This window comes from Bombus bifarius, unplaced genomic scaffold (assembly GCF_011952205.1).
Source record: "Bombus bifarius isolate JDL3187 unplaced genomic scaffold, Bbif_JDL3187 scf7180000008026, whole genome shotgun sequence".
Taxonomy (NCBI): Eukaryota; Metazoa; Arthropoda; class Insecta; order Hymenoptera; family Apidae; genus Bombus; species Bombus bifarius.
Window position 1 is genome coordinate 467,771 of NW_022884399.1, and position 27,819 is coordinate 495,589.

Genomic DNA, 27,819 nt, shown 5'->3' on the forward strand with positions numbered 1-27,819 from the left:
AACCACCACCCGCCCAACATTGGTCAATATATTTGTACTTCTTCGTTGCTTTTATCCAAATACAATGTTGCTTTTTCTTTGTAAGATTATGGTATTTCCACTTACCGCTTATCCTTTGAACTTGCTTTTGTCCACTGCCGCGTATAGTGGAAAGAACAAATAATAAGAAAAGTAAAACTACCACGTAAGATTACGTTTAATAAATTTGTTCGCCTAAATCGCTTAAATTAGCCTCGTTCTGCGATAGCGCAACAGAAATTGGACGTGAATCATGCCTCAGTCCGGTCATCTTTCATCGTCCATTTTTCATCTAAACGGTCTACAGAGGAATTTGCGATTGGCAATACGGCTGTACATTTTATCTCTTATTATCGAGTTTCTTGATTTTTAAGTCGAGTGGAATCGCGAACTTGGCAATTATTCAAATGATATCCGGCCTCTGTTTGTTTTATTGCGATTAGAAAGGTAACATATGGGTTACGTCGTTTGCGTAACTTGCTCGATTTATTACCTTTTCGTTTTGCACGTGCATTGGATCGTCATCAATTTTGCAATTGCGTTAATTTATTAAATCAGTCGGCCTGTTACTCGAAATTGCGTTAAGATAATATTTCCTTTGCAATTTCCTTTTTTCTCTGGTTAATTCGCATTGTTCGATCGAGTAAAAGTTGATTCCAAGGATTTCCTTAACTTCTTCTTCACCTATGCTTGAACAGTAATATTAGGTTGTCCGAAAAGTTTCCGTCGTTTTATAAGGAAATAATAGACGCGCGATGTTTGTCGTTTTATATTAGTTTATTGAATTATGCACGAACATAATAATAGAAATATAACGAAATAGACCATACCTAATTCAATAAAATAATATAAAACAGAAATTGTCGTTCATCTACTATCATCTTATGAAACAAAAAAGACTTTTCCGACAACCTAATATCACCTACGCCGTATACCATCGAATGGAAATTTTGCCAAATATCGCGGGCTATCAATGAGCCACGTGAATCGTCGAAAAGTGTCTCGAATATCCGTAAAGCTTAGCGCGCGAGATCGTTCGCACGAGAACTCGTGGAAATCGTTCGACGTTTCGTTTGATAATTATATCAGATTGTTCTGGTGGATGAAGACAAGTCGAGTCGTATCGAAGAGGAAGCGAAGGAAAACGCAAATAAAACATTGCGAATGCGGGAAACACAGGCTGACGTAACTCGCGCATGAATAACGCGTATCTCTCGGGGCTAGTTCGCTCCGTGGTCAGGAATGCTGCTCGCGAGCCGAGTAATTACGAGGAAGTAATCACCGGCGTGGCGCGATTAACCGGCCGGCGCAGGTGAATCGGGGGAAAGTGGGAATCGCGTGCCGCTCAAAAATCCAAACTTTCTCCCGAGAATCGAATATGACAGTCCGATTGTCATTGCTAAGAAATGTCCTATTGGACAAATTGTAAAATGTAAATAAATAAATAAAAAAAAAAAAAAAATTGCTAAGAATTATTATAGTATGATAGATTACGATGTGTTGTTGGTAACGAGAGTCAAGCAATATGTACGTAGATTGAGAAAAGAGTGTTTGCTTTCTAAAATCCGGTAATTTTATAATACGTGTAAATTTTGAGTATGACATTTCATCTTATGGGAGTACGTTGATCTTGTTGCAGACGATGAGGCTGACTAAACGTATAGACGAGGTCAGGTTGCTCGAGTCACGTAAGAGCGCCCGACTGGCTGATCAGGATACAGATTTCGCTAGACTCGCCGATATGGCTGGTGATCGTAAGCGGGCGTCTTCCCACTCCATTGATGTACCACATGTGATTGGGTAAGTCTCTAATTGGTCCTATTTATTCACTTTGTTTATATCAATTTCATATCACGCGAACCGTGCCTGCGAATTTCAAATTCGAGTCATAAACTGAGTTAGAACAGTCATTCGGATAATGGTAATTCACAGAAAAGATGTCTTATAATCTTCTTAATATTTTGACAATTAATTTCCCCTTTCGCAAAACCTCCTATTCTCTCTGTTCCTTTCATCTTTTTTTTTTTTTTTAATATTTATTAAAATTACAATCATTCCTTTCATCTTCGCAACGATCCTTTCGCGAGCCAACTAACTCAAAACCAATATCTGTAGATCTCCTATCACTCTCAAGAATTCGCAATTCCCATTCCCAAAATCCAATGGATCACCGCTAGCTACACCCTTCCGTTAGAACATTAACCGTCAAATCGTAAGTATAATTCAACTCTTGCAATCCATCGACCTTAACTCGACTAATTCTTATCGAACGAGATACGACATAAGATTCATTTGCTTTGCTTTAATTTTACCAATTGATACGCTTCGAGCATCATTGGTATTTTTGGACGTAAAAGTACAAAGTGATCCACGATCATTAAGGAATTTCGAAAAATTGCTTTTAAAGCAAAGAAACGAAAATTGCAACGTGACCGCGAGAAGATCGTGAAGACGATATACGTCTATTGTCGTAACCGAACGCGAAATTCTCCCTTCGAAAAATTCTGGATGTTCGTTCGGACCCTTCCACGCTAGATTAGCGTGGGTTCGTGTGAGCCTGCGTGCACGCACACGTAGACACATACCACACCCATACATACGTATATACAGGGTGAGTCGTGCAAAGAGCAACGGTTAGACATTTTTGGCGGTATCGGTAACGTGGAAAAATATCGGCAAACGAAGTTAAAGTTCTTTAAGGGAACAATTTTTTAGGGTGAAGAAGATTTCAAGATCGCTGTCCTAAAAATTTTTTTTTTATTTATTTATTTATTTATTTACATTTTACAGTTTGTCCAGTAGGACATTTGGTAAAATATTATAGCTTAGTGGCATAATAATGTAACATGTGGATGGCTACCCCCAGTGGGATACCATCTTCGAATTTGATTGATTTATTTCTTTAGTGTGGTGAGTGTTTGTATGTTCGGTTATGTCCTCCTAAAAAATTGATCACGAAAATACATAGCTACAACCATATTAGAAACCGCGTGAATGTGTATGCGAACGAATTCAATGAAATATTCAAAATCATTCAAGAATACAGGTGAGAAAAAAGCAATCAAAAAATACATGTATACGTTCAATTCACATGTTCTTCGTATATTTTTGATTATGTTAATATTTCAGAGAAATTGTAGTCGTTCAATTACGTTTAGAATATATTAGGTTGTCCCAAAAGTTGCTTTCGTTTTATAAGGAAGTAGTAGATGCAGAACATTTTTTGTTTTATATTATTTTATTGAACTACGTTAGATCCGGTTTATTCTATTACTACAAAATGGATCGTACATAAATCCATGAAAGAATATAAAATAAAAAATGTTGTGCATCTATTATTTCACTTATGAAACGAAAGAAACTTTTGCGGCAACTTAATACATTACGCTTATGCACATTTAAAACTGTACAAAAAGGTTCGCGAAAGAATCAGCGATTTAAAAATCTTCCGAATGTTTTCGCATAGCGTAGAAATATCAGGCTTCGTAGAACACCTCGGCTTTACTAGCGAACAATTTTTTATATCGTGCATTCACGTTCTTGAGAATAAACTTTAAACAACGATCAATCGCCTAATAGGTTTCAACCTCGTCTAATAACACTTTCCGGCGTTTTTAATATTCTCTGAAAGATTCTATCGTGGTGCTTTGCGTGCCTCACCCTGTATACGAGCGTGCATGTCCCCATATTCGATCTGTGTGTGCGTGTTCCGCCTAAAAATCGAAGGTATCTCTCCGGCTAGTTCGAAAAAGGCTGCGCGCACCCACACGTTGCACCAGGGGAGCGTTAAAAGGCGTCTGGTTGCCAATCGTTAGACCGTGAACGCACCCTCGCCGGACACCTGTCCCTCGCCTTTCCACCGCACGCAGTCGTCCAAGTGCTTTCGGCTCTCACCCTCGTGAAACGTCCCGGAATCCGATCCAACCGTCGCGATTTGGCCAGAGGGGAACGCGTTTCGTGGGATCGACAAGCGCGGAATTTCTACGGAGGCGGGCGAGAGCTTTGACCTTTACGAGGGGCGGGGATTTTGTCTAGCAGGGTATGTTGTCCTGTTTTTAGGTTCGTTCGTCTGATGATTTCGAGAACTCGAACAACTCGTCAGTTGTAGGATTTTCCTGTTCAATGATTTCGAGAAGCTACGCGGTCGATGACTGGGCGGATCGAACGATGATTTAAAAAATTCCAGCGTTTCACAGGTTTCGTCTTGACACGGGGCTGACATTGGTGAAAATTTTGTTTCTTTTTTTTTTATTTATTTATTTACATTTTACAATTTATCCAGTAGGACATTTGGTAAAATATTATAGCTTAATGGTATAATAATATAACATGTGGATGGCTACTCCCAGTGGGATACCTTCTTCGAATTTGATTGATTTATTTCTTTAGTGTGGTGAGTGAGATTTTGTTTCTGTCAAACAGACGCTTTTTAAATGAAGATTTTTAGGAACTGATGTTAACCAGCCAGATATCTTCGGATATTTCGATGGTTCGATTAAATTTCTTAGATCCATTTAGAAACGTGCTTAGGAATCTTAAAGAGAGAGTTCGGATTATTTCGTCGTAAGCAAATAGCAAGCGTGACAAATTCTTGAAAATGTTACTTTCCTTCGCGTCCCTTGCCAACCGGTAAATCAGCGAGTATTTATACCAAGCTAATGAAAACTTTATTTCTGGCTGCTGTTATAGGTCACCGATGAACCTAGACTTAAGTTTTTATGTCCCCATAAAAATGGAAATAAAATAAATATATGACTTCATGAAGGAAAGCTACCAAAAACAATATACGACGACATAAAGCAAATTCTTTTTAACAATGTTTTCCGACCCTTAAGAGACTCAAGGGTATTAAACCGCGCATCCTTCCAGGTGTCTCGTCCCGTATACGAAGGTAGCCGAAACTGTACAGTTACTTAGTTAGAAGTGTAGCGGTAGATTTTATGATTTAGGACCGAGAACTGTGAAATAACAAGTCACGTTGTAGCGTTACAAAACCGTAATTTCATTTTTATGGCGTGGTACGACCGCCATGAGACAACTTAGTTCGTTGAAACCTCTTTGACTGCACTTCGTAGGAGGATATATCTGTCCGGCAAGACTTTTAAAGACTGAATAATGAACGTTGAATTGTTTCCTTGCCCGTGCAATTTCACGACGCGACGCATGCTCGAAGGTAAGAAGAGTTTGTCTGCAACACAAGGGGTTGAATATTAATGCACTCGTGGGTCCTTTAGATATGCTCTCTTTTCCCGATAAAAAATAGGCTGAACGATGGAAAAAAGTTGAAACGGATGCTTGAAAAGAATTATACTTACATATCGTTGCGGCGGTCGTCTTCCCTCATGGTAATTTATTTGCGGTATTCTATTTTATAATAAAGAACGATGCATGTACGTGTGCTCGGTACAATGTTGCGGAAACGTCTCATGGTCCTCTTGTATTTGATCGATATCCCGGAAATGGTTGACTGATTCAGTTCCTGCCGTGATGCACGTAGGCTTTGACGTTCCACATTCCATACTATGCCCGGTTATACATACATGTTATTAGCACAGTTAATGTCGACTTCTATCGAGATTGAAACATGACTACGCACCTTCGTTTCATTTTCGCCTTCAAACAACCTTCATCATAATAATTTGCACGCGGTATATTTCGATAACATGATATTAACAACAACGGTATTTGTTTTTTCCACGACGCAACCGTCATCTTCGAATCATAAAAACAAGCCAATACTCGTACACCTATCGCGCTTTCAAATGACAACAGCAGCCCGAGTTTGAACTGTCTGTCACAGCGCAGGTCGTTATCGCATCAAATCCTATTAACATCCTCGTAAGAATCCGTCAACCGTATCCAATCAAAAAAATAGGAAGCGACGTATTCCCCGAAATCTAGCCTCTCGTCGAGAAGTTTCAAAACTCGCATCTTTCCACCCACCCGTGTCTAGAGATCTCTCATCTTTTTCGGCCGCGCAGTTTCTCCTTCTCGCTCTGTTTGTCTGTCTGCTTGTCTGTGTGTCTGTCTCTTTCTCTCTGTCTCTCTCTTTCTCTCTCCTCACCGCCATAATCGTCTCCCCTCAGCAAGAAGGGTAGAACGGCAGTTTCACGATGCCAACGACCTCGGTGTCGACTTTTCCTTCTTTTACCTTTTTTTCTTCCCCCCATTGGACGAAGTCGTGCACGACCGAGGCCTCGAACATCCTCCTCACAAAGGACGACTTCGACCAGAGGAGGGATACCGAGAAGGGAAGAGGGGTGAAGGTGCAACGTCCGGTAGCTGAGGGCGAAGCCACGCAGGTAGACGGCCTGCGTCGGTGTTTTCGGCCGAGGTTGTCGCACCTGGCCCTGGCACGACCTGCCCCACGTGAAAGGAGAGGTCACACACACCACGGCCTCTCTCGCGAGAGAAATCGAATGCCTTTCCAGTCTCGATGGTGTATCGATGACGAAAGCGCACGCGGGGCCCCTCGGCTACCGGCTTTAACGAGACCTTGCGTCGCGGCCAAGGATCTCGCGCGAAATTCATCACCGGTGACTGGCCTCTCGAGGCTGAACCAACCGGGCTCCTTCGAGCTGATTCTCGTTGCTTTTGTTTTGCTGCTCGCTGTTCGACGTGCGTACAAGACATTGGGCCTGACGCATCAACATAGCGATGGTGTTTCTAGTCGATCGAAGCTTTTTGCTTAATTCTCTAAACACGAGCTGTCGTCGATAGACGACGAACTAACAATTTCGCCAAGCTAACTGTCGTCGTTTTATAGATTGTGATATTGTATTCGAGTTTAGAGAGAACGATTTATGAGAATATACATGTACTTAATGGGTCAAAGGGATAACTACTAGCAGAGGTTACGAGGTTATTAGATTATTAGGTTATTAGGTTATTAGGTCTTCGATTTAGGTGGAATTTTCCATACTCTTCCGACATTCTATCTTCGGTCAAATACCCGATATTTTCCTCCTGTGCTAGCGTTTCTTGATATTTCTTTACAAACGAGGATGATTTTGAAAAATTCCATTGTCGTAATCGCATTTATAAACTTCGAAACAGATCAGTTCCTGTTAATCGTTTCTTTCATCGAGAAAGTGTAGTAGAATGCAACGAAAATATTCCATGACTGAATTAAAATTCCCCGTAGACCGACCTACCCTTCTCCGTTCACAATAACGTCATCCTCGAAAATTCCTTTCACTCGAACTATTCCTAACAAGAAGCAACTTTATGATGCATGGCTTCTCATCGATAAAATTTTCGAATTACAACGAAGATTGCTCATGGAAGACGAATAACCCGACTCATCCGAAGCTTCTTCTTTTTCTTCTTCTCCTTCTTCTTCTTCTTCTTCTTCTTCTTCTTCTTCTTTCACCGTCTAGCCTCGTTTCGTAGAACGAACGATGGCCCTGTTTGGCCTTTCACACGCAATCATGCACGCGAGGGCATTCTGCTACTCTGTAGCGCAATTGCAACTGCAACTCGACGTTCGTAAATTGAGCAAGATCATGCTCTTCTCTCGTAACGAAACTGCAAGCGATTCTCTTCCAATGGCAACTACTTATTATGCTTTCGTTGGTCACGTGGTTTGCAGGTGATCGTCGAAGCTTTAATTTTAGTTTCGCGTAGTTTGGGTTTCCTTTTCACATTTTATTTTCTGGTTGGCGAATAGAAGTTGAAGAATTTTCTATTAAGGGAAACGTCGAAACGGAGGAATCATAGTGGCACGTACGAATAGATCGTGATTTTTCTGTAAATGTCGAGTTTCGATCGAATTTCGCGGAATTTTCTATCGCCGCAGTTGAAATTTTATTTCTAGTTCGCTTTTACATTTGTTTAGCGCACACACGCGGTTTTTAATTTCCTGTTCTGACAGCACGATGTAGGAGGGGGAATAACAATGTGACAGGGATAAATTGTGATTTTTATGATGAAAATGGAGATGTTGATCTTTTCGATGGACGGTTCTGTGTTCGGCTATTCACATTTTTTTAAAAGCTAATATTCGTTCGCTACGTTCTTTTCTTAAAGTAACGTTAGTAGCGAAAGAGAATAAGAAGTAACGAATACCGAAAGAAACAATTGGTAAACCAACACGAGAAGAAGAATTAAAAAATTAGCAGGAATAAATAAAAAATTGTATGGCAGTTGATTAAGACACAGATACAATTTACAAATACCGCTCGAAGCTCCGTCTTAATTATACTCGAGGATAAATGGTAGCTGCTTTTTTTTTCACTGTGAAGCCATCACTAACGCGTTCAGGCTTATTAAAAACGTAATACAGATACTCGATCTTTTTTTCACGATGGATCGTTCTGTATTCGCGGCGATTATCATCGTCTTCGGCGTACAATGAGATTCAATTATTCCACGGCTATCGATTGCCCGGCTTTTAATTCATGAACTTCGCGATCTCGCGCTCGGAAGGCAATCCGTTCGCGCTGATTCTCGTTCGACGGCCACGGTTCGCCCGCAATCGCGGTCTTTAGCGCAAACGAGATTAAATTATTCGACGCTTATGCACGTTGTCTGCTTCCTAGTGAACGTTCGCCAATGAATACTTCACTAACCAGATTTTATGGTTTCCTGATTGCCCGCCACAGCGTTCTTCCCCTTAGCTAGGTTATTCCGCCGTTGAAAGTGTTTCAAGTCAACTTTTCGGGAATTTACTCTATTCGTATGGAGTATTTCGTGTACAAGTGATTGAAACGATTTAATACGGTGACATTTCTATACAACGGAAGCAAGTGACTTTACCAAGCACATGAACTAGTTCGCTACGTTTGTAATCCTTAACTAGTACGATTCTTTAATGTCATACCGACGACATTATGGAAAAGTGTTCGCCCGCGTCGCGATTGTAATTGTCTTCTTGAACGAATGAATGGAGATAGTAGTACTAGTAGTGATAAATTGTAATGGGTGGGTTAGCGTGCTGGAATGTTCGAAGCAATGGATGCTTCGACCAGCTGATCATCTAATTATACCGAACGGTGTATCTATTTTCTTTGCACCCACGTAGCAGAATTTATAGCTTCTGACAATAAAAGCGAATGAAATCGCCGCCAACCTTTAAAGTCTCGATCCCTGACGACGTTCCTTATTATCAAAAGTATTTATTTTGTTAAACACGGGAATGATACGTAAAAAGAGACTATTCCATCATTTAGTAATTTAATCTTTCGAGAGATTCAACGAACAGGACGTATCAGAGTCGTTCGATTCCCCTCGACAACCTCATTGTATAGCAGAAACCCCGAAATTCTCCAACATTGCCTAAAAATTCTCCCATTCTTTTTCGCCTTACACACGTGCTTCTCGATGACTCGTCGATTTTCCATCGAATGTGACCCAAACTTGAGAATAGCAAAGAGGGTGTGTTAGAGTTTGGTAGTCGAAAGACACGGGCGTAACAACTGAAAGTTTCTGCTGCGGCAACGGGTGCAGTGAGTCAGTAGGTTAGCTTACGTAATTTCGGGCGGCAATCTCTGCGGGCGGGGAGGCGGCCGGCTTTACAGAATTAGGTCGATCAATACCGCGTCGCTATATGGGTCAGGTGCACTACCACGTTCTGTACTCGTATATGCTAGCCTTACCGGTACCTAGCAACCCCTCCCATCCCCCAGGACTACTGCATGTCCCGTTTCGATCGGCCCATTTCCAGTTCCCTTCGAGTTCGCGGTCCGTTGTCCCTTTGATCTGTTCGTTGGTCGCGCGTTAACGCGTTAATTGAGTTCAATCAGCGTCGATCTCGATCCGTCTTCTACTCGCAGTCAAACTGGGTGGTCTCTGGATCGGTCATTCTGTGCCTCGGTTCAGAGATTATTATCGTCGAGGAGCGTATTATACGCGCAGAAAGGGGTCGAAGTATTCATTGGACTTTTCTTATACGTTTGTCAGGTCGATTTAATTCTTTTGCCTATGACTTTCGCGTTATTTCGCCATTATCGTATTTTGCCATCATTTTATCGTAATAAACGATATCGTTACATTTTTTCGCTTACAAGTATGTTTTTAGTTATGAGACTAATCTTTTGTGTCCATAGCTGGACAAAATACCCAAGAAGTAAGAGTTCTCGCAGGTTCTACGATAACACTGGAATAGACTCAACTCGTCTTTGCGATTGCAAGATTCATTATCGAGTCGCTTTCCGCTAATGAATGCTATTTCGTGTTGTTCGTAAAGGCAAGACCACGCTGTGAAGCCACGCTAATTGAAAATAAATGAGTTTCGGCTGTAGAACTGGTCTAAGAATATCATAGAAGAAGGTCCCATGCTGTAAACATACTAAATTGCTTGTTAACACCAATATATTCTGGTCCACGCGATGGCAGAAAATTTCTTCGCGGACACTCTAGCTAATGTTCTTTTAATAAATTCGTTATCTTTACTCGAAATACATTTAGCGTACGATTGAAACGTGGTTTAATAACGTTGCAAAATTTCAGGTTGATGACGTTCGATAGTTTCGTTGGAAAACACTTTTTTTTAGCTACTTCTCTTTGGTGGGATCGCGTTACTTTAGCCTCTTAATTAGCTTTTATTATTTCGATTTGTCTCGTTTGGAAGAAGCGTCTGTATCTATGTCACGTCCTCTGGGAACCGTACGCCACGTGCTAAGACTCGATGTTATTTCTATCGTGCGACCACCAAACGAATTAGGAAGGTTCTTTCTCTGTTCCAAACGTTCTAAGCTACAAGAAATAGAGTATTCGCATATTCATTCAAGGTACAAGTATAAAATTCGGATATACGTTGCTTGAAACAATTTGAAAATTTATTCTAGAAAATAATAAATTCATGTTACTACAGAATACCATAAGAACCGCCTGTCTCGTCAATTACAATTTTGCGGGCAAAATTGTAGCAAATTTCGTTTGAAATTTCAGTTGCATTTCGATTTGTCAACTTGATAATCTTGATTAGCCAAGTATCTAATTTGTACGTTATTGTAGATAAAGAAAAGTTCTTGACTCTTCAAAGGTCTTGACGTAAAATTTACTTTGCCTTTCCACTGTTCTCCAGGATCATCGTTCGAATTGCTGAGGTTCACTGACCTAGAACAACGCGATGTTCATTGGACTTCCAAAGGAAGTTACCAAAGCTTGAACAGGACGAAGCTAGCAGAAGCTAGAACGAAGTTAGAGTACGAAACTACGATCCTAGCGAGTAACGTGTGCAACTTAGGTATATGCAAGACAAAAGACAAAGAGCACACGAGCGAGTAGCCAAGGTCTCGAACGACAAAATATGCCAACAGGCGTGATCTTGACCTATAGAGCAACGAACAACTGGCAAATGTCATTTTTGTCTCGCGAAACCTTCTTCTCTTCGCGATTTACATCCGAGCTCCGAATATCTCTTCTTTTCTCACGATCCTTCGTTTTCTTTTTTTGATGACAAAACACAGTAGTAGTGGTTTTCAACGCATTCCTCGTGTGTTCAGACAGCGCCAACGACGAACGAAATGACGCAATCAGCCAGGCATTTCGACTGTATTCACTGTTTGCAAATTAGAACTAGGATCGCGTGTACACTATGTAAACACACGTGATTTGCGGAATCTCCGTGTATCGAGTAGTATTTAGAAATTTTTCCTATATTTGTTTTGTCGAGTGGGTAAAGTTGGTTCGATAACATAAGTGGAATTTCCGAAGCTAATTTATTTAGACTGTCGAAACGTTGCAGCAATTCCGAGTACCTTTACTCTTTGGCAGAGTCGTTTATTTTCGTCTATTCTCCTCTTTTCTTTCCTCCTTTGTCGTCAGCTTCATTCTGGAAATTAGCAGTCGCCGTTATATCCACTCTCATCCAATCCTAATGCAAGAATCGCTGTAATTCTGTATAAAAAATCGTCCCAACGAAATAGTCATGAAAATCCTCCTGTGAATTGTCTCGTCGAAGCATCTATTTAGCAAAGCGTTACGGCACAGCCGAATCGGTTGCGCGACCTTCGCTCGCCCGCCAAGGCTCCGATTGTGCAAGGGTTGCGAACGAGACGTCGATGGCTCGTCTAAAGTTGATACCACGCGGATCGCGAGGGTACCGTGCCTGCTCGACGAGGTGAGCGAGACGGAGAGGCGTCCGGGGCGGACGATGGTACACGAGGGTGGTTAAGGTGGCCTAACAAATAGTAGGTCGTGCCAGGCTGGGGCCACGGATCTAGGCCGATCGATAGAGCTACGTACCTAGCGGTGCGGAGTCGCGTCGAATAAATGGGTCAGGTACACGGAGCCACGCGTCGTTTTCATCCTTCCTGTTTTCCCCGTTCCCCCGAAAATCCTCCCTTGCTGCACCCTTCGAATGCGCTCGAGTCTCGCGAGTCCCCTCTGCCCCTTTTCTCGCGCACTACGAGCTTTCCTCCTTTATTGGCCGACGTGGGTCTGCACGTGCCAGCGCATACAACGCCGCTCGTACCTGTTGTAGTACTTGGCAACCGCCGCTACTTGTTGAGGTAGAAGAGCCAAGGGGCATGGAGAAGAATAAGAAGGAGAAGAGCGAAAAGAAAAAGAGAAAGGGAAGGAGAGGGTTCCGTGGCGACGCTCTTGGCCCTTCTCTCGCTTCGACTGGTCAAGGGGTGGGTCACTCTCTATCCCACTGGTAAATCTGGGACAATGAAACCGGAGCAGTACACGTGCACCAATACATCGACCCGAGTCGCATCGTGTGCAACACCGAGATACCCTCCCGTGGGTTTATATACCCTTCTCGGCGCTTTGTGTGCCGAAGCCAACACGAGAACGTTTCGCCGTGCAAAATTCCGAGACCTTGCTAGAGAGAACTTTTCCGACGAGGGACTCGTCGCTCGCACTTGGATGAAGCTTTTGTTCCATCGAATGCCCGCTTCAGGGACATGGGTCTTGCTCATGGGCGGTAATAACCCGACTAATTACACGACTTTACTCGAGTTTAATCGACAGGTAGAGTTGCAGCGGTAGATCGTATTCTTGGATGTTGAGGTTTTGCGTTCGTAGAGCTAAAGAGGACTTTGGGTTTGGCTTAACGACCGTATTGAATTTAAAGAACGTTTAGTACGCGACATATTAAGGGAGGATATTTAACGGTTATGTGAAAAATGTAGATAATCGTATTACAAGATGTAGATAAAATTAGTTATAGAATTGCGAGGAAGTTGCGAGATTGGAACTTTCGATATACGCGAGATAACGTCCTCTAAGAAAGATGAAAACGCAATTTCTCCCATTTGTCGATTATTCGAGGATGGAAATGAAATGGAAGGAGTGGCTTGCAGGTGTGATAAAGCGACGCGTTTGATTAATAGCCGTCTTGAGATGTTAATCGAGAGATCAACACACTTTCCCTTTCAAGTATAACTTACTTTTTCAGCAGGAATTAGCATGAAACTTCAACTTAATTCATCCGTGTTGAATGGCAGTGTTCTCTGGTTTGAAGAAAGGTGTTCGTTTTATCTAAACAAGTTCCTCCTATCTGCTAATTATTCAGAGACAAATTGAGTTAGAGGAGTTAGGTGTGCACCTTGACAAAACGACGCGTTTGATTAACGATCCACGCGATAGAATATTAATCAAAAGTCAAACCTATCGTGTTCACACTTTTTTTCTCGAACAATAGAATTTTCTCCGATAACCATGAGGAAATATAGTTGCGGTAGACCTTTCTCTTACTTTCTTATTACTTTCTTGTATGAGATAAAGATTCGTCAAGATTCCTTGCGGCATATTAATCTTCGAGAAGCGTAAATCAAAGGATAATTCTCATAGTGAAATAATAAATAATTTCACATCGCTAATAAAATCTCAGAATGCTTAACACGCAATATGCATAAAAGTTTTCTATGGTAAGTGTCGAAACATTTTGGTCAGCCACTATAGATGCATAATAACGCGCAGTTAGATCATGAGCGTAACAGATAGCAGAATCAAAGACAAACATTTCCAACTCTTAGATAGTTCGAGAATAGTTGTATGGATCAACGTGGAACCAACCTCCGGGCGAAACAGGTAATGGATTCTGGGAATTTGCTATGAGCGCGATACAGCCCCGTTTTCGTAGTCGTAAATTCCAAGCAGCCCCTGTGATCGAGGGAATTAGGTCAGCGAATAAGGTCGACGTAGTTGAAATCAGGTTGTCCGGGTTGTCCTGCCGCGGAATCAGGTCGCTCGATAGAGGCCAGCCGGCTATCGCGTTCCTGTATCCGGCGAACTGACCCCGCTGTTCGACTTCGTAACCCGGATATCGTTTGGTACCGGATCGATGCACTGTCCTTATGGGGTGTGAATGCTTGTCGCCGATGTACCTAGATTCTAGACCCCGCTAAACGTATATTAGCGGGGTCTAGACACGTTGTCGGAGATGAAAGAACATCGGGATTTCCCGTCCGGAATGTTGGGAAAACCCCCAACACCCTAGTCCAGACTTTTACTATAGCGGCACTTAAGTAATAAAAATAAGAAATAGTTTTAATGTTCCAATCTGACTCGAAGGTATGAAATGATTATGTGACTCTCCTTAAAAACAAAGATTGACCCGAGAGTATATAAGGGCAGTTTCTTTTGGATTAGGTGTGAGTTAGTTTGTTAGTTAGTCGTTGGACGAATTACTGATTGAGTTTTCGAGAAGTTAGCCGAATCGAGTAGTACGTTGATACTTGTCCTCCCGTGGACCGTGGATTCGTTATCGAACCTGAATTCGTTGTCACCATCATCTCGAACATCCTATTGTCATTACTCGTAGCCTCTTGTAGTGTCCACATTCGTACTGATAAATATTAGCTACATTCGCGACGGTAAAGTAAGTAAAGGTTCATAGAACGTCCCAAAATGCCAACCTGACTCCGACATACGTTTCCTTCTCTTTGTTTACTTCTGTTATCTTCTCGAGGAAAATCCTCCTTCAGATACCTCTGTGTATATGTGTGTTTATTACTGTACCAACTTTAAACCGACATAAAGCGTACAGGTAATTTTTGGCACATTTTAAGGGTTGTTCTTTGTTTAGTCGAAAATTATTCGTTTCTTTTATCTTGGACTTCTTGGGCCTGCAATGTGCCATTAGGTACATCGAGCCTTTATTACGAATCTCGGATTTGCACCAGGTAACTGTTGCTGAAGAATTTACAGTAAAGCTGTAAAGTAATTCCAAGGGACGATGCTGCCAACTCAGACGTAGGCTTATTATACGTATAGGTGCATTTTTGGTATATGCTTTTGTTAATAGCATACTATATTCTCGTGCAAGTACACTAGCGACTACCCGGATCCTCTTTGGAAAATACTTAACACGTTGAATGCCACGCCAGTTTTACAAGGTCTGACATTTTTTCTATTAACTACGCTACGTTACCTACCATAAACCATAATCCATCTTTCGATCATATTTATTCGGACTCGCAATAATCCTGAAGAACCGTCATTAAGATTTAGCATCTTTTACTTTACTGGCAAGGCCCTTAATTACTAAGGAACATCTTTCAGGTAGAAACGTTCCTTAGGGTTATGGTTCCTTACGGTGAAACACGGAGAAAGCTGGGTTTTCCCATGTTCGACAGCCACTGGCTGGGTCGGCGCATACAATGTATTCATTTCGTCGCACCATTGTAGTAACGATGGTAACAATACAAAATTTATAACTATTGAAATTTGTTCAAATTATGTATTTCTACCAACCTCGGTGCGCCGGTCACCGGTGACCCCCATGACATTCAACGTGTTAAGCAACGCAATTTTCAAGAATAGATATTTCACTCGGAATTTTAGGCGATGAAAAATCTACATATATATTTGATAATATTACGGCAATAATTTCAAGCCGACGTCTATGTCATACAAACAGTACTGATTTAATGCTACGTTTAAAAAGCAACGAGAAAGAAAATTCCTATACGAAATCGGTATATAAAACGGTAGACCACGCGGTTCGATACAGTAGTTTGATCCTCCCGGAAAAGCGTGCTCAGCCCGGAACAGGATCGCGGCAGCCAGCTAGCAACACACGGTTTCGCGTGGCCCGGCGCGGCACACACGAGTCGCTGACCTAGTTTCCCGATCACGGGGGGATGCCGTCCCGAATATGGATCAACGTGTTCCCTGACCCATATAACGAGAAGTGTATTACGGTTTCTGGGGCAACCACGAGCGTGCAACCGGAGCCAGAACACGGAACAGCCTCTCCCCTTTACATCCGCCTCACCCAGTATAGGTCCGATCGGCGTGCCTGCTCGGGGGAAAATTAAATCGAAGATGAATCGACGCATACTGTACGTAAAACGCTTCTCTCGTACACACGCGTTGTCGTTAGTGGTTGCTTTCGTATACGTATGTATGTAAATGGTGCTTTAGAATCGATGTCAGAATTAATTCTGTCGCTGGCCTTGTTGGATCTTTGTATTTCAATTTTAAAAGGGTGCATGAAAAAGGTTTCTCTTCGTACGAGTTTTACTTTTCGAGACAATCTATTTTGAAAGGCTTTTCAGAGAACATTTTTGCATTAAGTTATTTGTGGCACGAGCTGAATTTGTTGACCGTCTCGTATAAACTCGCGGACAGCCTTAGGTAAGTTTCTTCAACTCTACAGACTGACGTATATACATCGACGATCGAAGAAAGACTTCGCATAAATCAACGGCTCGCACGAATCTGACTTTCTTTCGATATTTATTCGTTTACGATGATCAGCAGGAAAGATTGATATATGTATAACAAAAGTTAGACCAAATATGTCATTTGAAACTAAAGATTGTTGTATATATACTTCGGCATCTTACTAAAGCTTTTTTTAATTATTTAATTTGTACTTTATTATTTGTCCAGCTGGACATTTGGCAAATTTTTCTAACTTAATTGCTGAATAACGTATGGATGGCTAACCCCAGCGAGATGCCATCTTTGAGTTTGACTGTTTTATTTGTTTAGCGAAGTCAGTTAGATTTTTTTTTTTTTAGTTTTCTCTTTCTAAAGTGAATCACAGTCCGGAGACCGATTTTGTGTTTCAGTTTATTTAAAAATCGTTCTATCTATTACGAAGCAAACTAAATTACACGATACTTGGAAGATCTTTGAAAAATCATTGTGTTCAACGCGAACCAATATCCAATGTCCTGCATACTATCCTCGCTCAGCGAAAAATGTAAAATTACGTTCTACAATTTCTATAAAGCGTATTCGATTGCCAACAAAGTAGCTCTTTAGCCGAAAGACAACTGTACAATACCGTTGACGTGAAAATTCTTTACAGTTGGTGTAATTATAAACGGCAACTATAATCCTGTAACGGGGCTAATTGAAAGAGTCGAACGACCGTCATTAAGCTCCTTTATCGACGGATCATCTATCGATCTATTCGTCGTAGCAATTTCCCTCAATGTCGTAAAAGCGACGGTTGAAAAATTTCGACGGTACGTTTGCTATCCTTCGGTTCATCGATTCAACGTATCGAGAGTGCACTAACGAGCGTGTCCTTCGTTCGAAATAGTTACATAACGTTACGTCATCGCAAGAGATGATAATGCGGCGAAACGCTTCAGTAACACGCGAGAGCGTACGGCGTACACGCAACCGCTATGCGTTTCCTGCCTTTTCTTAACGCCACACATAGTAGGAATTTAATTATCGCAGCAACCCCCTGAAGAGCACGAATTCTCTTTCTCGTGGAATGTTTTGAAGAGCGGCAAAGGAATATTAAAGTCTCTCTTACGTTTAGAAAACAGCGCGAGAATAATCGTAGACAAATCTTGTCTGTCTTTCCGCTTTATTTCGCGGATTTTTCAAACGACCCGGACTCGGCATCGAACCGCGTATAAAAAGAGAGGGTGGTTGAAAGCCGCGAAGAGAGCCGCGCAAAAGGAAATAAGGTAAACGAGAAGAGTGTACGACACGGCGTGGCATCGCAGAAAGAAGGAAAGAAAGAAAGAGACGAGATCGATGCGTGGGTTTCCCACGACCCAATTTCAGTTTCGGCTTGTAAACGCTGCCGGCTCGCCGCGTAATTAGCACGCAACGCGAAAGAAAGGAGGGAAAAAAGCTCGTCGACGAGGATGAAGATTATCCCCAGTCTACCTTGACTGCGGCGTCGATCGGCTTTCCAAGTACAAGGCAGCCGGCGAGTTATTCGGAGCGCAAGCTATCGGGGCAATTTACTTTCTCTTTCGTTTTTGCAGCGGCGCGGCGTCTTTGCGAGCTAGTCGAACGCGCAGCGTCTCTTTAATTAAAACGACAGCGGCGCGGGTAAACGGTTTTTCGAGATCGGAAATTGGCCGAGCTGTGAAACGGGACGCTCGAGGTATTTCGCGATTGTGCCACACTTGCGCACGTGGCGATCTTATTAATCCTCGTGGCTGTGAGAATCACGTTCGAACTGTGGCGGATCGGTATCAATAGGACGCCGACAGGTCGAGCCGCGGGTACCAACCGTCAACACCAGAGGGCTACGACGACGAGTCTGTCTATCTCGCTAGCGGTCGAATATACGGGCGCATGATACAAATACCGTATCTAATGAGATCCCTCTACGTCTAAGGCAGGGACTACCGGGCATAGCTTTACTGACGAGAGTCCACCGGTAGTCCCGGGACGAAACGCAAACTCTCTTTTCATCTGGCAGCGACAACCTCCGCTACAGAACTTTTTACGAATTTGCACCACGGCGAATAATTAATTGGTCATCTTATCGTCTCGGACAGCCGGCGTATGCCTGCGTCGCAAATCCAAGCAATTGCATTTTATCGTACATTGATTAATATTAATATTGATTTGGCACGAAATAAGCGACTGAAACAGACAGAGAAACGAAAGAGGCTACCACGGTCGTAAAATTCGTTATCTTCTCTTATTGTCTCTGTGACTAATCCGACATAAACGGGCGAGTAAATCCCATTATTATACGTCGAGTCCCTTCGACCAAAGCCTCTCGTTTGGAAATCCAAGGTAGCGTCCGCGATTACCATACAACAAATGCCTGACTGTGTATTGTGCCGTTTCTAGCGGTAGGTACGCCTAGTCTTCTTTCACCGTCATCCCTCTCCAGGCTCGTTTCCACGCGGTACAACTCCCTGTTACTTCCCTTCCGTTTACTTTCCGCTTGCATACCTGTTGCAATTGTACGGCAATTATCGACCCCTCGAGCATACTTATCTCTGCTTAACTTTCACGCGTTTAACGCGTTCGGTATCCTGAGCGGCGTGTGCGAAAGCGATCACGAAAACGGGACAGCCACGACTGTTCGTTCGTGTATTTCAATTGTATCGGAGGGAGAAAGACAGAGAAAATCGTGCGTCATTCCGCCGGTACCGGCGACGTTTCACTTTCGACTCTCGATGTACCGCTCCGAGCGGAACGGCTAAGCGGCGGCCTTGACTACGTCGTTTCGTGTCTCCCACTTCCAACGTTAGAGATATCACGCTCTCGTGTCCTTCGCGTACGTCTATACTCGCTGTAAGAGATACGGTAGTCGCGCGTTAAATGGTCAGGATTTCTTTTTTCTTTCCGATTGAGTATCGGTATTTCCCGCTGGTAACGAAATTGAAAACATTCACAAAGAGTGGAACTGACCAATTTGTCGTTGGAGGACGTCGGTTATTTCGTATGCTGTTCGCTGAAAATGAGAGATACGGTGAGATACGAAATTAAATTCCTGCCTGAAATTCCGATTTCCGAATCTCGATCGTACACTTACTTATCGATTTTACGATCTCTTCGTATCTCTTCCATCGACGGTACGTACGGAAACCATCGGCGACTGTCGCTTCCAGGCTTGACCAGGAGTTCTAAGGCTTCTTGTATGAAAGTCCTACGGAACACGGAGACAGAATGGCGCGGGGAGGTGAAACTTGGTGGATCGGATCGTAGAAAGTACGCCGAGCCGGATGGCTCGTTGCTTTCGTGATTTTCCTCCGATTTTTTCTCTTCCTTCGGTTTCTCTTTCCTGTATTTCCTCCTTGGCAGTTTCGTTGCTTTTCGATCGAATCGGTTGACTCTTCGATGATATCCTCTATACCTTGTTCAAGTTCGTGAAGCTTTAAACTTTGAACAAATATAGATTGGTTATAATTTTATCGATTCAGTCTATAGGGAAACTTTTTCAAGACGACCACATCGATTTTATTATTTCACAAGGCCGTCTAGACACCTGATAGGCGAAGATAACGAGGAAAATTTGCCCTGTAATTTCCTAGAAAGTCGGGGTTTCTATCGATCAGCAGGTGTCAGTTGTCCAACCGTTCGATCTACCGGCGATCTCCTGGCCTTCCCCGAGCAACTTACCTCACCCTTACTTTTCGATACATCGTAAACCTGGTAAATTGCAAGACATTAACATCCAATACTGTATCAAAATCATTTCCCAGCGGTTTACGATCACACTCTGAACAATTGCCGGCAAACTTACGAAACAATCTAATATCGCGATAATCGACACGGCGACTAACGACTCGCGCAAAGTTCCACGCGAAAAAAGATGCCAGTGGCGGGTACACGGTCGAAAATGACCAGGCTACCGATCTGGAGGAACGTGTAGACCAAAGTCCGTGGCGTGTTATCGTGGCATCTTTACGGCTGTTCTTAGAAAACTGTAATTTACAGCACGTCGTCCGCCGGGACATTACGGTACAACGACCGTACTGGCCATCGTGGTGCCTACGGAATATAGGCTGGAAAACATTATTTTACGTAATTGTAGAAGCACGAAATTCCACGGAAAGGCTGGCAAACGATTGGTTGTTACGACAGCTCCTATTGTCGGGACAGGCCGTGTGATCGTACGTACGCAAAGACGTGCTTCTACGAACAAAAAGAAAAAAGGAAGAAAAGAAAAAAGGATGATGGAAAGAGATGGAAAACGTTAGGAAGTTGGAAAACGAAACTTCTTCCGTTACGAAAGCTGCCTGTTCATCCACTAATCTCGTTGCGTTACGTTGCCCCTTACAACGTTACGTTGCGATGCAGTCTGACGATTCGTTGGGCTTTTTACTTTGTCACGAAGTCGTTTGTTTGAAATTACCGATTAATCTGTTCTTTCTGTCGAAGCGATTCTCACTTCTAGGAAAACTCTACGTCTTCTTTAGAGGTTCGTTTTTTTAGTCCTTGAAGCCATTGAGTATTGTTTAGCTTCAAATCAGTTTGAATGGTCTCTCTACCTCGTGGCCTTTTCTAGCAACATGCCGTGCACAGATGGTGCAACGGGGTATAGACAGGTCAGTTTTCATAATTATACAAATGGTCATAGGCCCATGGCTTCGGGGATCTATTGTAAAGTAAAGCTGCCAGCCTCCGGACCTGTAACTAGCATACATTGTACTTATTTCTATTGTACATTCATCCAGGAATTTCCCCTTTCTATTCCGAGACAAACCTCAGCAGTTTCCGAATAGTTTTACTCTTAGCTGAAATGTCCCACCTGGCACTTGTCCTTCTTTTTCGACATATAAGCGTTCAAGTATTTGAAATTCACCGTATTGTTTACTTTCTAATCAAAGTTACATTGTACAAATTGCCACGAATTACCGATTACTGTAATATTGAAATAACTGGCGATTGTAAAGCGAACACTGGTGTTCGACGGTCTTTAGATAATTTAGATAATTTTAATAATTTAATTAATTAATTAATTAGATAATAGTCACGTATGCACTACTTGTCAATCTCAAATGATTCGATCACGTTCGATCCCAATCACGATGATCGTTCGCAGTAGCTTGTGATTTTTCCTGATCGCTTCTGGTTTAACCGATCCTTCTCGCAAAACCTGTATACTTTACATCAAAGACATCGAACGAATGTTACGATCTTGAAATCGACAGGAAGAATTAATATTCTAGTACTTAACATACCGATAATAATAATACCGGACGAAGGAAAGAAAATTAAATTATTTTCTAGTTTGAATCTTGGATAAGGTAAATGTACGTTATACGAGGAAAACGTAACGTAATTTTCAATTTACCTTACGTGCAGATACTTTTATGCACGTTGTATCGAGGTAGTTTGTAAAAAATTAATCGTGTTATAAGAATAATTCAGGAAAGAATTACGATCACAGCGAGCAAATTCGCTCGAGATAAAAAAGTCACGATCACGGCCGTGAATGAACGTAGATGACGACAGTGATCGTGATTCTGCGATCTTGCACGCGACATTAACCAGCGTCTTACGGCTGGTGTTCGTGCAACGAGCTGAAAATTGCAATACGAGCGAACCTTGTGGATCGTAATTAATCTACGAATATGTATCATTCGTGTTTCAGATCCAGAAAACGACGACCCAGCTCGAGTAATGACTCCGAGCGATCGTACAGCGGTTGGAGCGACAGAATACCCCACGGATGCGGCCGCGAGGGTTGTCGTACCAACGAACGCGGCGATTGCATGGACGAATGCACCGCCGCTCTTGTCCTCATGTCGCTCTCATGTTCGCCACACAGCCCTCACAATCCCCTGCCATTGCACTGCCAACACAATTACGGTCAGTATCACGCTGCGAATAGCCTTCGTGTTCTAACGACATCGCAGACTTCGTTAGGTTCGACCTAGTCAAAGTTTACATTAGAAACGAGCAAATTGCTAGATGTTTGATAGAACGAATGAAATCTCGAAAACAAAGTTTCGGCTCGAGATGAATTTGTTTCGATCGTAGAAAGCTGCATGCGGCTGTGTAGTATCGGCCATAATTATTTGAACGATGCACATTTCGTATTTTACTTTAGCCGTATTGTAGGGGCTAAGAATCGCTGCTGTTAACACATACGCTTTACACGTTTGATTTATTATGTGATACATGTATGTACGTGTACATATACATGTATACCGGTCATCTGTCTTTATCCGCAATGTATTACTCTAAGTGTCTATGCAATTACTAGCGATCGAAATCGCATATCCGAGCTACATGATCGTAAATTCAAGCTTGCCATTATGTCTGACAGCGGTTCTATCTAATCTCAATTCCACACAGAGATTACACTCAATCGCATGTCAATTTGCAACGATCTATCAATTCAAGCATTTCTCCGACTCCGAACCTGCGAAATCTATAACAAGACACAAGAGGTACTTGTTTGCATCAAACATTTTATAACATCTCCTACAGCTGTTCTAAGATATTTTTGAATACAATAGACGAGGCATGCAGGTACGAAATATACTTACAGCCCATATAATTGCTATACAAATACCATAGTAAATTGGACATTTAATTTTGGAGATTGAAGGCTCCTCGAAAATTATGCGAACAAAATTCCGAAAAATGAAACGCTACTCGAATCGGAGCTTGGATCATCTGCGAGTAATCAACTCGCAAACAAGTTGTTCAATCGAGACAAACTAACCGTGTATTTTTGTTTTTCGCGAATAAGGTTCCTGGGGAGGTCGAGGTGGCGGAGGTGGTGGCATGGTCGTTGGCTCACCAGGAGTCGGTGGCACCTCGAATAGCAGCAGCAGCAGCAGCGGGGCTTCATGGCGTAGCGGCACCCCGAGTCCGCCTCTCAGCGACGAGGGGGCACCTACCACCGGTTCTCTGTGGCCGACATCCGCTCATCCTTCGCACAATCAACAACACTACCCTTACAACGCGTCTGGTTCGTCGTCGAGTAGCACCCCTGGCTCGACAACCACCCTGGACGAGGGTATAGTGCTCGATTACCTCGAGGAACAGCACCCACGCAAAAAGAAGGTAAATGGAATATCACGCATACCCGTTTTATCGATCGATCGATAAATGGGCACGAGCGCTTTGCTTATCTGATAAATTCAAGTGCACCGGATATATTCTGTTGCAATTCGTCAATCCGGCACACTGTCACAGCGATGACGAACTTGGCCTTCGTATGACTTAGACAATTATTTGTCGTTTTATCGTCGAGAAGGTGAGTCCTTCCCTTTTTCCTTACGTAGCCAGACGATGTTTTGTTTCATCATCGTGGGATGACGTGGATGATTAGTCACCTTTGATCGTCGTGGATACATTTGAACGCTTACGCGGGCTGGAGAAAGCTTCTGTCGTTGAACGACGAATCGAATATTTCGCATAGTATTCGAAATCGAAGCAGTTTCTTTCGCTGTTACACAGATATTTGAAATTTCTATCATCGTCAATATCGAATTGGACATTGACGGAAATATTTCTGTCTTTCTCGTCGCACGAAGAAACGAAAGTTATATTGTCTTAAAGCGCTATTACAAATATTCCACAAGAAACATCACACGATGACGCGAGTAAATCATACGTATCAGGCTAAATTATATGAAATTGCTATATCATTATCTGAAAATTGCTACGAGACCTATTAGCTAATTATTTTGCATATCGTTTAAATTGAATATAATCTTCCATTATACGGAATTAATGTCACGCTTGATTCAGAAACTTACGATCATTTCTAATTAGGTGAAGCGATTTAAGGATTAAGTATACGTGTATATTGAAAAAGAGAAGAAAGAGGAAAAAAAGGAAATTAACACACATAATTCTCTCATCAATTCCGAATAAGCAGCAAACGTGTATATGTGTATATCGAAAAAGAGAAGAAAGAGGAAAAAAAGAAAATTAACACACATAATTCCCTCATCAATTCCGAATAAGTAGCAAACTCACCTATCGCGTCGCGTGTTTCTTTGCAATGGAAATAATAATTCGAAGAAGAAGCACTTACTGAAAGATTACGTTCTTAATTTTAGAACGACTCGTTTATAACGCCGGTAGCGAACACGTTAAGCGATATTTTATTTAAATGATGCTCAACTTTGTCCCGCGTGGCTTGTCTTCGAAAGATTTCATTGGCCTTAATCCCACTCGTCTGCCATTGAAAAGCGAGTTTCGTGAAATCTAACTCTCGCGGGAACATCGATATTCGTACTGTTCGGTCGCTTCGGACAGCGATGCTGGTTTTATCGTTTTCGTGAAGCACGGACATTCTGTGGAAACTCAGCCGAGGGTTATCAGCATGCAACGAGGTTGGAACGCACGATTAATTCGCTTATAAGGCGTGGCGGATTTATCTCCCCGAACTTAGCCCCTTCCGCGTTTCACAGCTTACATTTAATTAACATCAACGAGACAAGATAAAGCTGTAGGTACTTGCATAATACATAACGCAGCTACTCGCGTGTGCGAGTATGCGTGATCCATGACCTCGAGATGATTTTCCGAAGCGAAACGCAACTCTTCTCTCGGTTAACTTTCTATCTTACGTTCCTGTAGAAACAAATAAAATCCTCGTGAAAAATTCATTCAGTTCGAAGGTCGATACCCTGTATATGAGATTCAAAGACATAGTCGAACCTGCAATTAAAAATGAACAAACTCGACACACGCTGTAAAAGAATTTGCCAATTTCTACAATTACATTTTTGAGATTTTTTTGGAATTAATTATGCAAATTTTAGAATACTTAACAAGATATATATATATATCGTTTTTGTTTTTCGTATATCTGAAATCGAATAATGGGTTCCACAGATCAATGTCCATAACATACACATTTGTGAAATTGTTTTTCATCGTTCATCGATAATCGAGAGCATCGATCGTGGAATAAATGACGAGAAAATTCGTTACATATCGCAATTCCTTTACAAGGATTGCTTATCTCTGGTGGATTACGCAGCATCTGTTTGCGATGTCTTTTACGGGGATCTCGAATGTTTATTGAACAGCTGCACTACGGCATAAAACAAGTTATTATCGCTTTTCTGAAATAGCGATTGCGTTTTTGATGACGCGAGACATATGTGCTTCGAATGACTTGAACATATTTGTGAACAATTTTTATTTACTGTCTGTTTGCATTTTCCAGTCCAACAGAGCAGAATATCTCTGTAGAAGTTTTAAACGGATATCTAGATTTTGTTGTCTAACCTTTTGTTACGCAACTATGTGTCACATATCATCGGTTATCTTAATAAACGAATATATGCTCTGACATGATTTTCCAATATCATTTTTACGTTACTTGTCAGTGTCATTGAAGGAAGAATAGTTAAATAGAAAGTTTAGGGTAGAGTAGGAAGAACAACTAAGGTAACAGAATTCAAATAATATTCGAGAAGAGAAGAATAAAAGTTAGAAACGACCAAACGCGAAAATATCGAGATTTCTTCCCGATTAGCTGACGACTAAACCGCTTTCCTTTATTTTGCTTCGTTCTTTGGAATCGCGATCGACGCGTCGCACCGTTACGAAACGACGAAAGTCGCGGAGACGCGTCGTTTTCACCGTGGCGTCGAAGGAAGGAAAGAGAAAGAAAAAAGAGGAAAGCACTGGGAACGTCTGAATGCAGAGCACGGCGATAACGGTCTGGCCACGCTCGAACGATTGAGAATCTCGCGCTTAGATTTTCATTTAGATCCATCGCGGCCTCCACCTGCGATCTAACGATCGAATCGCACCGTTAACCCGCCGAACGATGCGGTTGAATTTTTACGAGTCGAGAATCCGGAAAGAGTCCCACTGAAATCGTTACATATCGTGAGAAACGCTTGTTATAAACATTTATGCAAATTTATGTATTCGTAGACAATCGTAAAGGAATAGAACTTGAATAAAATGTCGTTAATTGCTGAATTCCGTAACGCGTATCTTGCTTTTAATTTCCTGAATATCGTAACGTGTATTTTGATTTTCCTATGTTGTTTCTTTTTATTCGACGATCTCAGTAAATACACTTTTGTCGATCGTTTTACTTTAATGTCGCTTTACGAGTAAAGAGGAATATCGTAATGCAAAATAGCTAAAAATAAAAAAAAATCTGATTCATGATAGTAATCAGACTATCTATATCTTTGATCAACATTTTTAAATACTCACCAAATAAATTCCCGACCGCAAGCAATTTTCTACAGCTTACACTGTTAATAGATAAGATGAAAGACAAACGAGGAATTAATTCGACAAATTTAAGCAGAGATTAATTAATATACAAGTGATTCATGGTAAGGATTTTTTGATATATTAAAATTGTGGATTATCAGCGAATTGAGATCATGATCGTTCTCTCGTGCGTAGAATAGACAACGAAAGAGCATTTGTATGTTTGATCAATTATTAACACTAGAACTATCGATAGTTAATACGAAGCTATTTTTACCAGAAACAGTCAAAATGACTGATCTTTAAAAAATACGTAATAATAGAATATTTGTATATTTATTGATCTGTTACTTTCTTACAGAAGGAATTCCATGTTATGTAGTACATTTTTGATATTATTAATCCATCTGGAACCATAATCCCTATACGAGGGTTGGCACATTTATAAAATTGTAGAACCAGTCATTTTGACTGGTGTGGTATTTCTAGTGTTGCGATCTAGCGATCGATCCGGAATCTTCCTGATAACTGATATCATCATATCGGAGGATACGCAGTAAAAATTTGAAAAACGTGCGGGGAGTTGTACAAAACGAGGAATCTGGTTAATTGGGGTTCGATAAACAGATTGCAGGACCCTTTTACACTTATACCAATACCAGTCATTTTGACTAGTGTTGATATAAGTAGCCTTGATACAAAATTATTTTCAGTTTGAATACATAAAAACAAAATAAAATTCATTATATTACTCTTTTAGTTATCGTTGCGAAAATCATTACATTATTATGGGAAAAAAATATAACATGAAGTAGAAATTTTAAAATAAGATTGTAAAACCAGTCAATTTGACTGGTGTGTTAGTTCTAGTGTTAATATCTTGCGGTTAGAACCTGAAACACAACCAGCAGAATATTTAGCTAATTATCTATACGAATAATGACATAAATGCCGCATTGAATGGCTATAAAATTAATAACTGGAGAACGTAAATATTTGTATTATATATATATATACAACATATAA

General features: G+C 41.6%; 1 protein-coding gene across 2 annotated transcripts in view; it reads left to right on the forward strand.

The window, feature by feature from the left end:
- The window catches only part of LOC117207230 (zinc finger protein 395), a 91,819-nt gene that overhangs the window by 35,400 nt on the left and 28,600 nt on the right, over window positions 1-27,819 (forward strand). For both annotated transcript variants that reach the window (XM_033447220.1, XM_033447221.1), the window contains exons 2-4: window positions 1,658-1,818; window positions 22,235-22,452; window positions 23,342-23,658. In XM_033447220.1, the coding sequence (XP_033303111.1) occupies window positions 1,658-1,818; window positions 22,235-22,452; window positions 23,342-23,658 (696 nt within the window). The remainder of the gene's footprint in view (window positions 1-1,657; window positions 1,819-22,234; window positions 22,453-23,341; window positions 23,659-27,819) is intronic.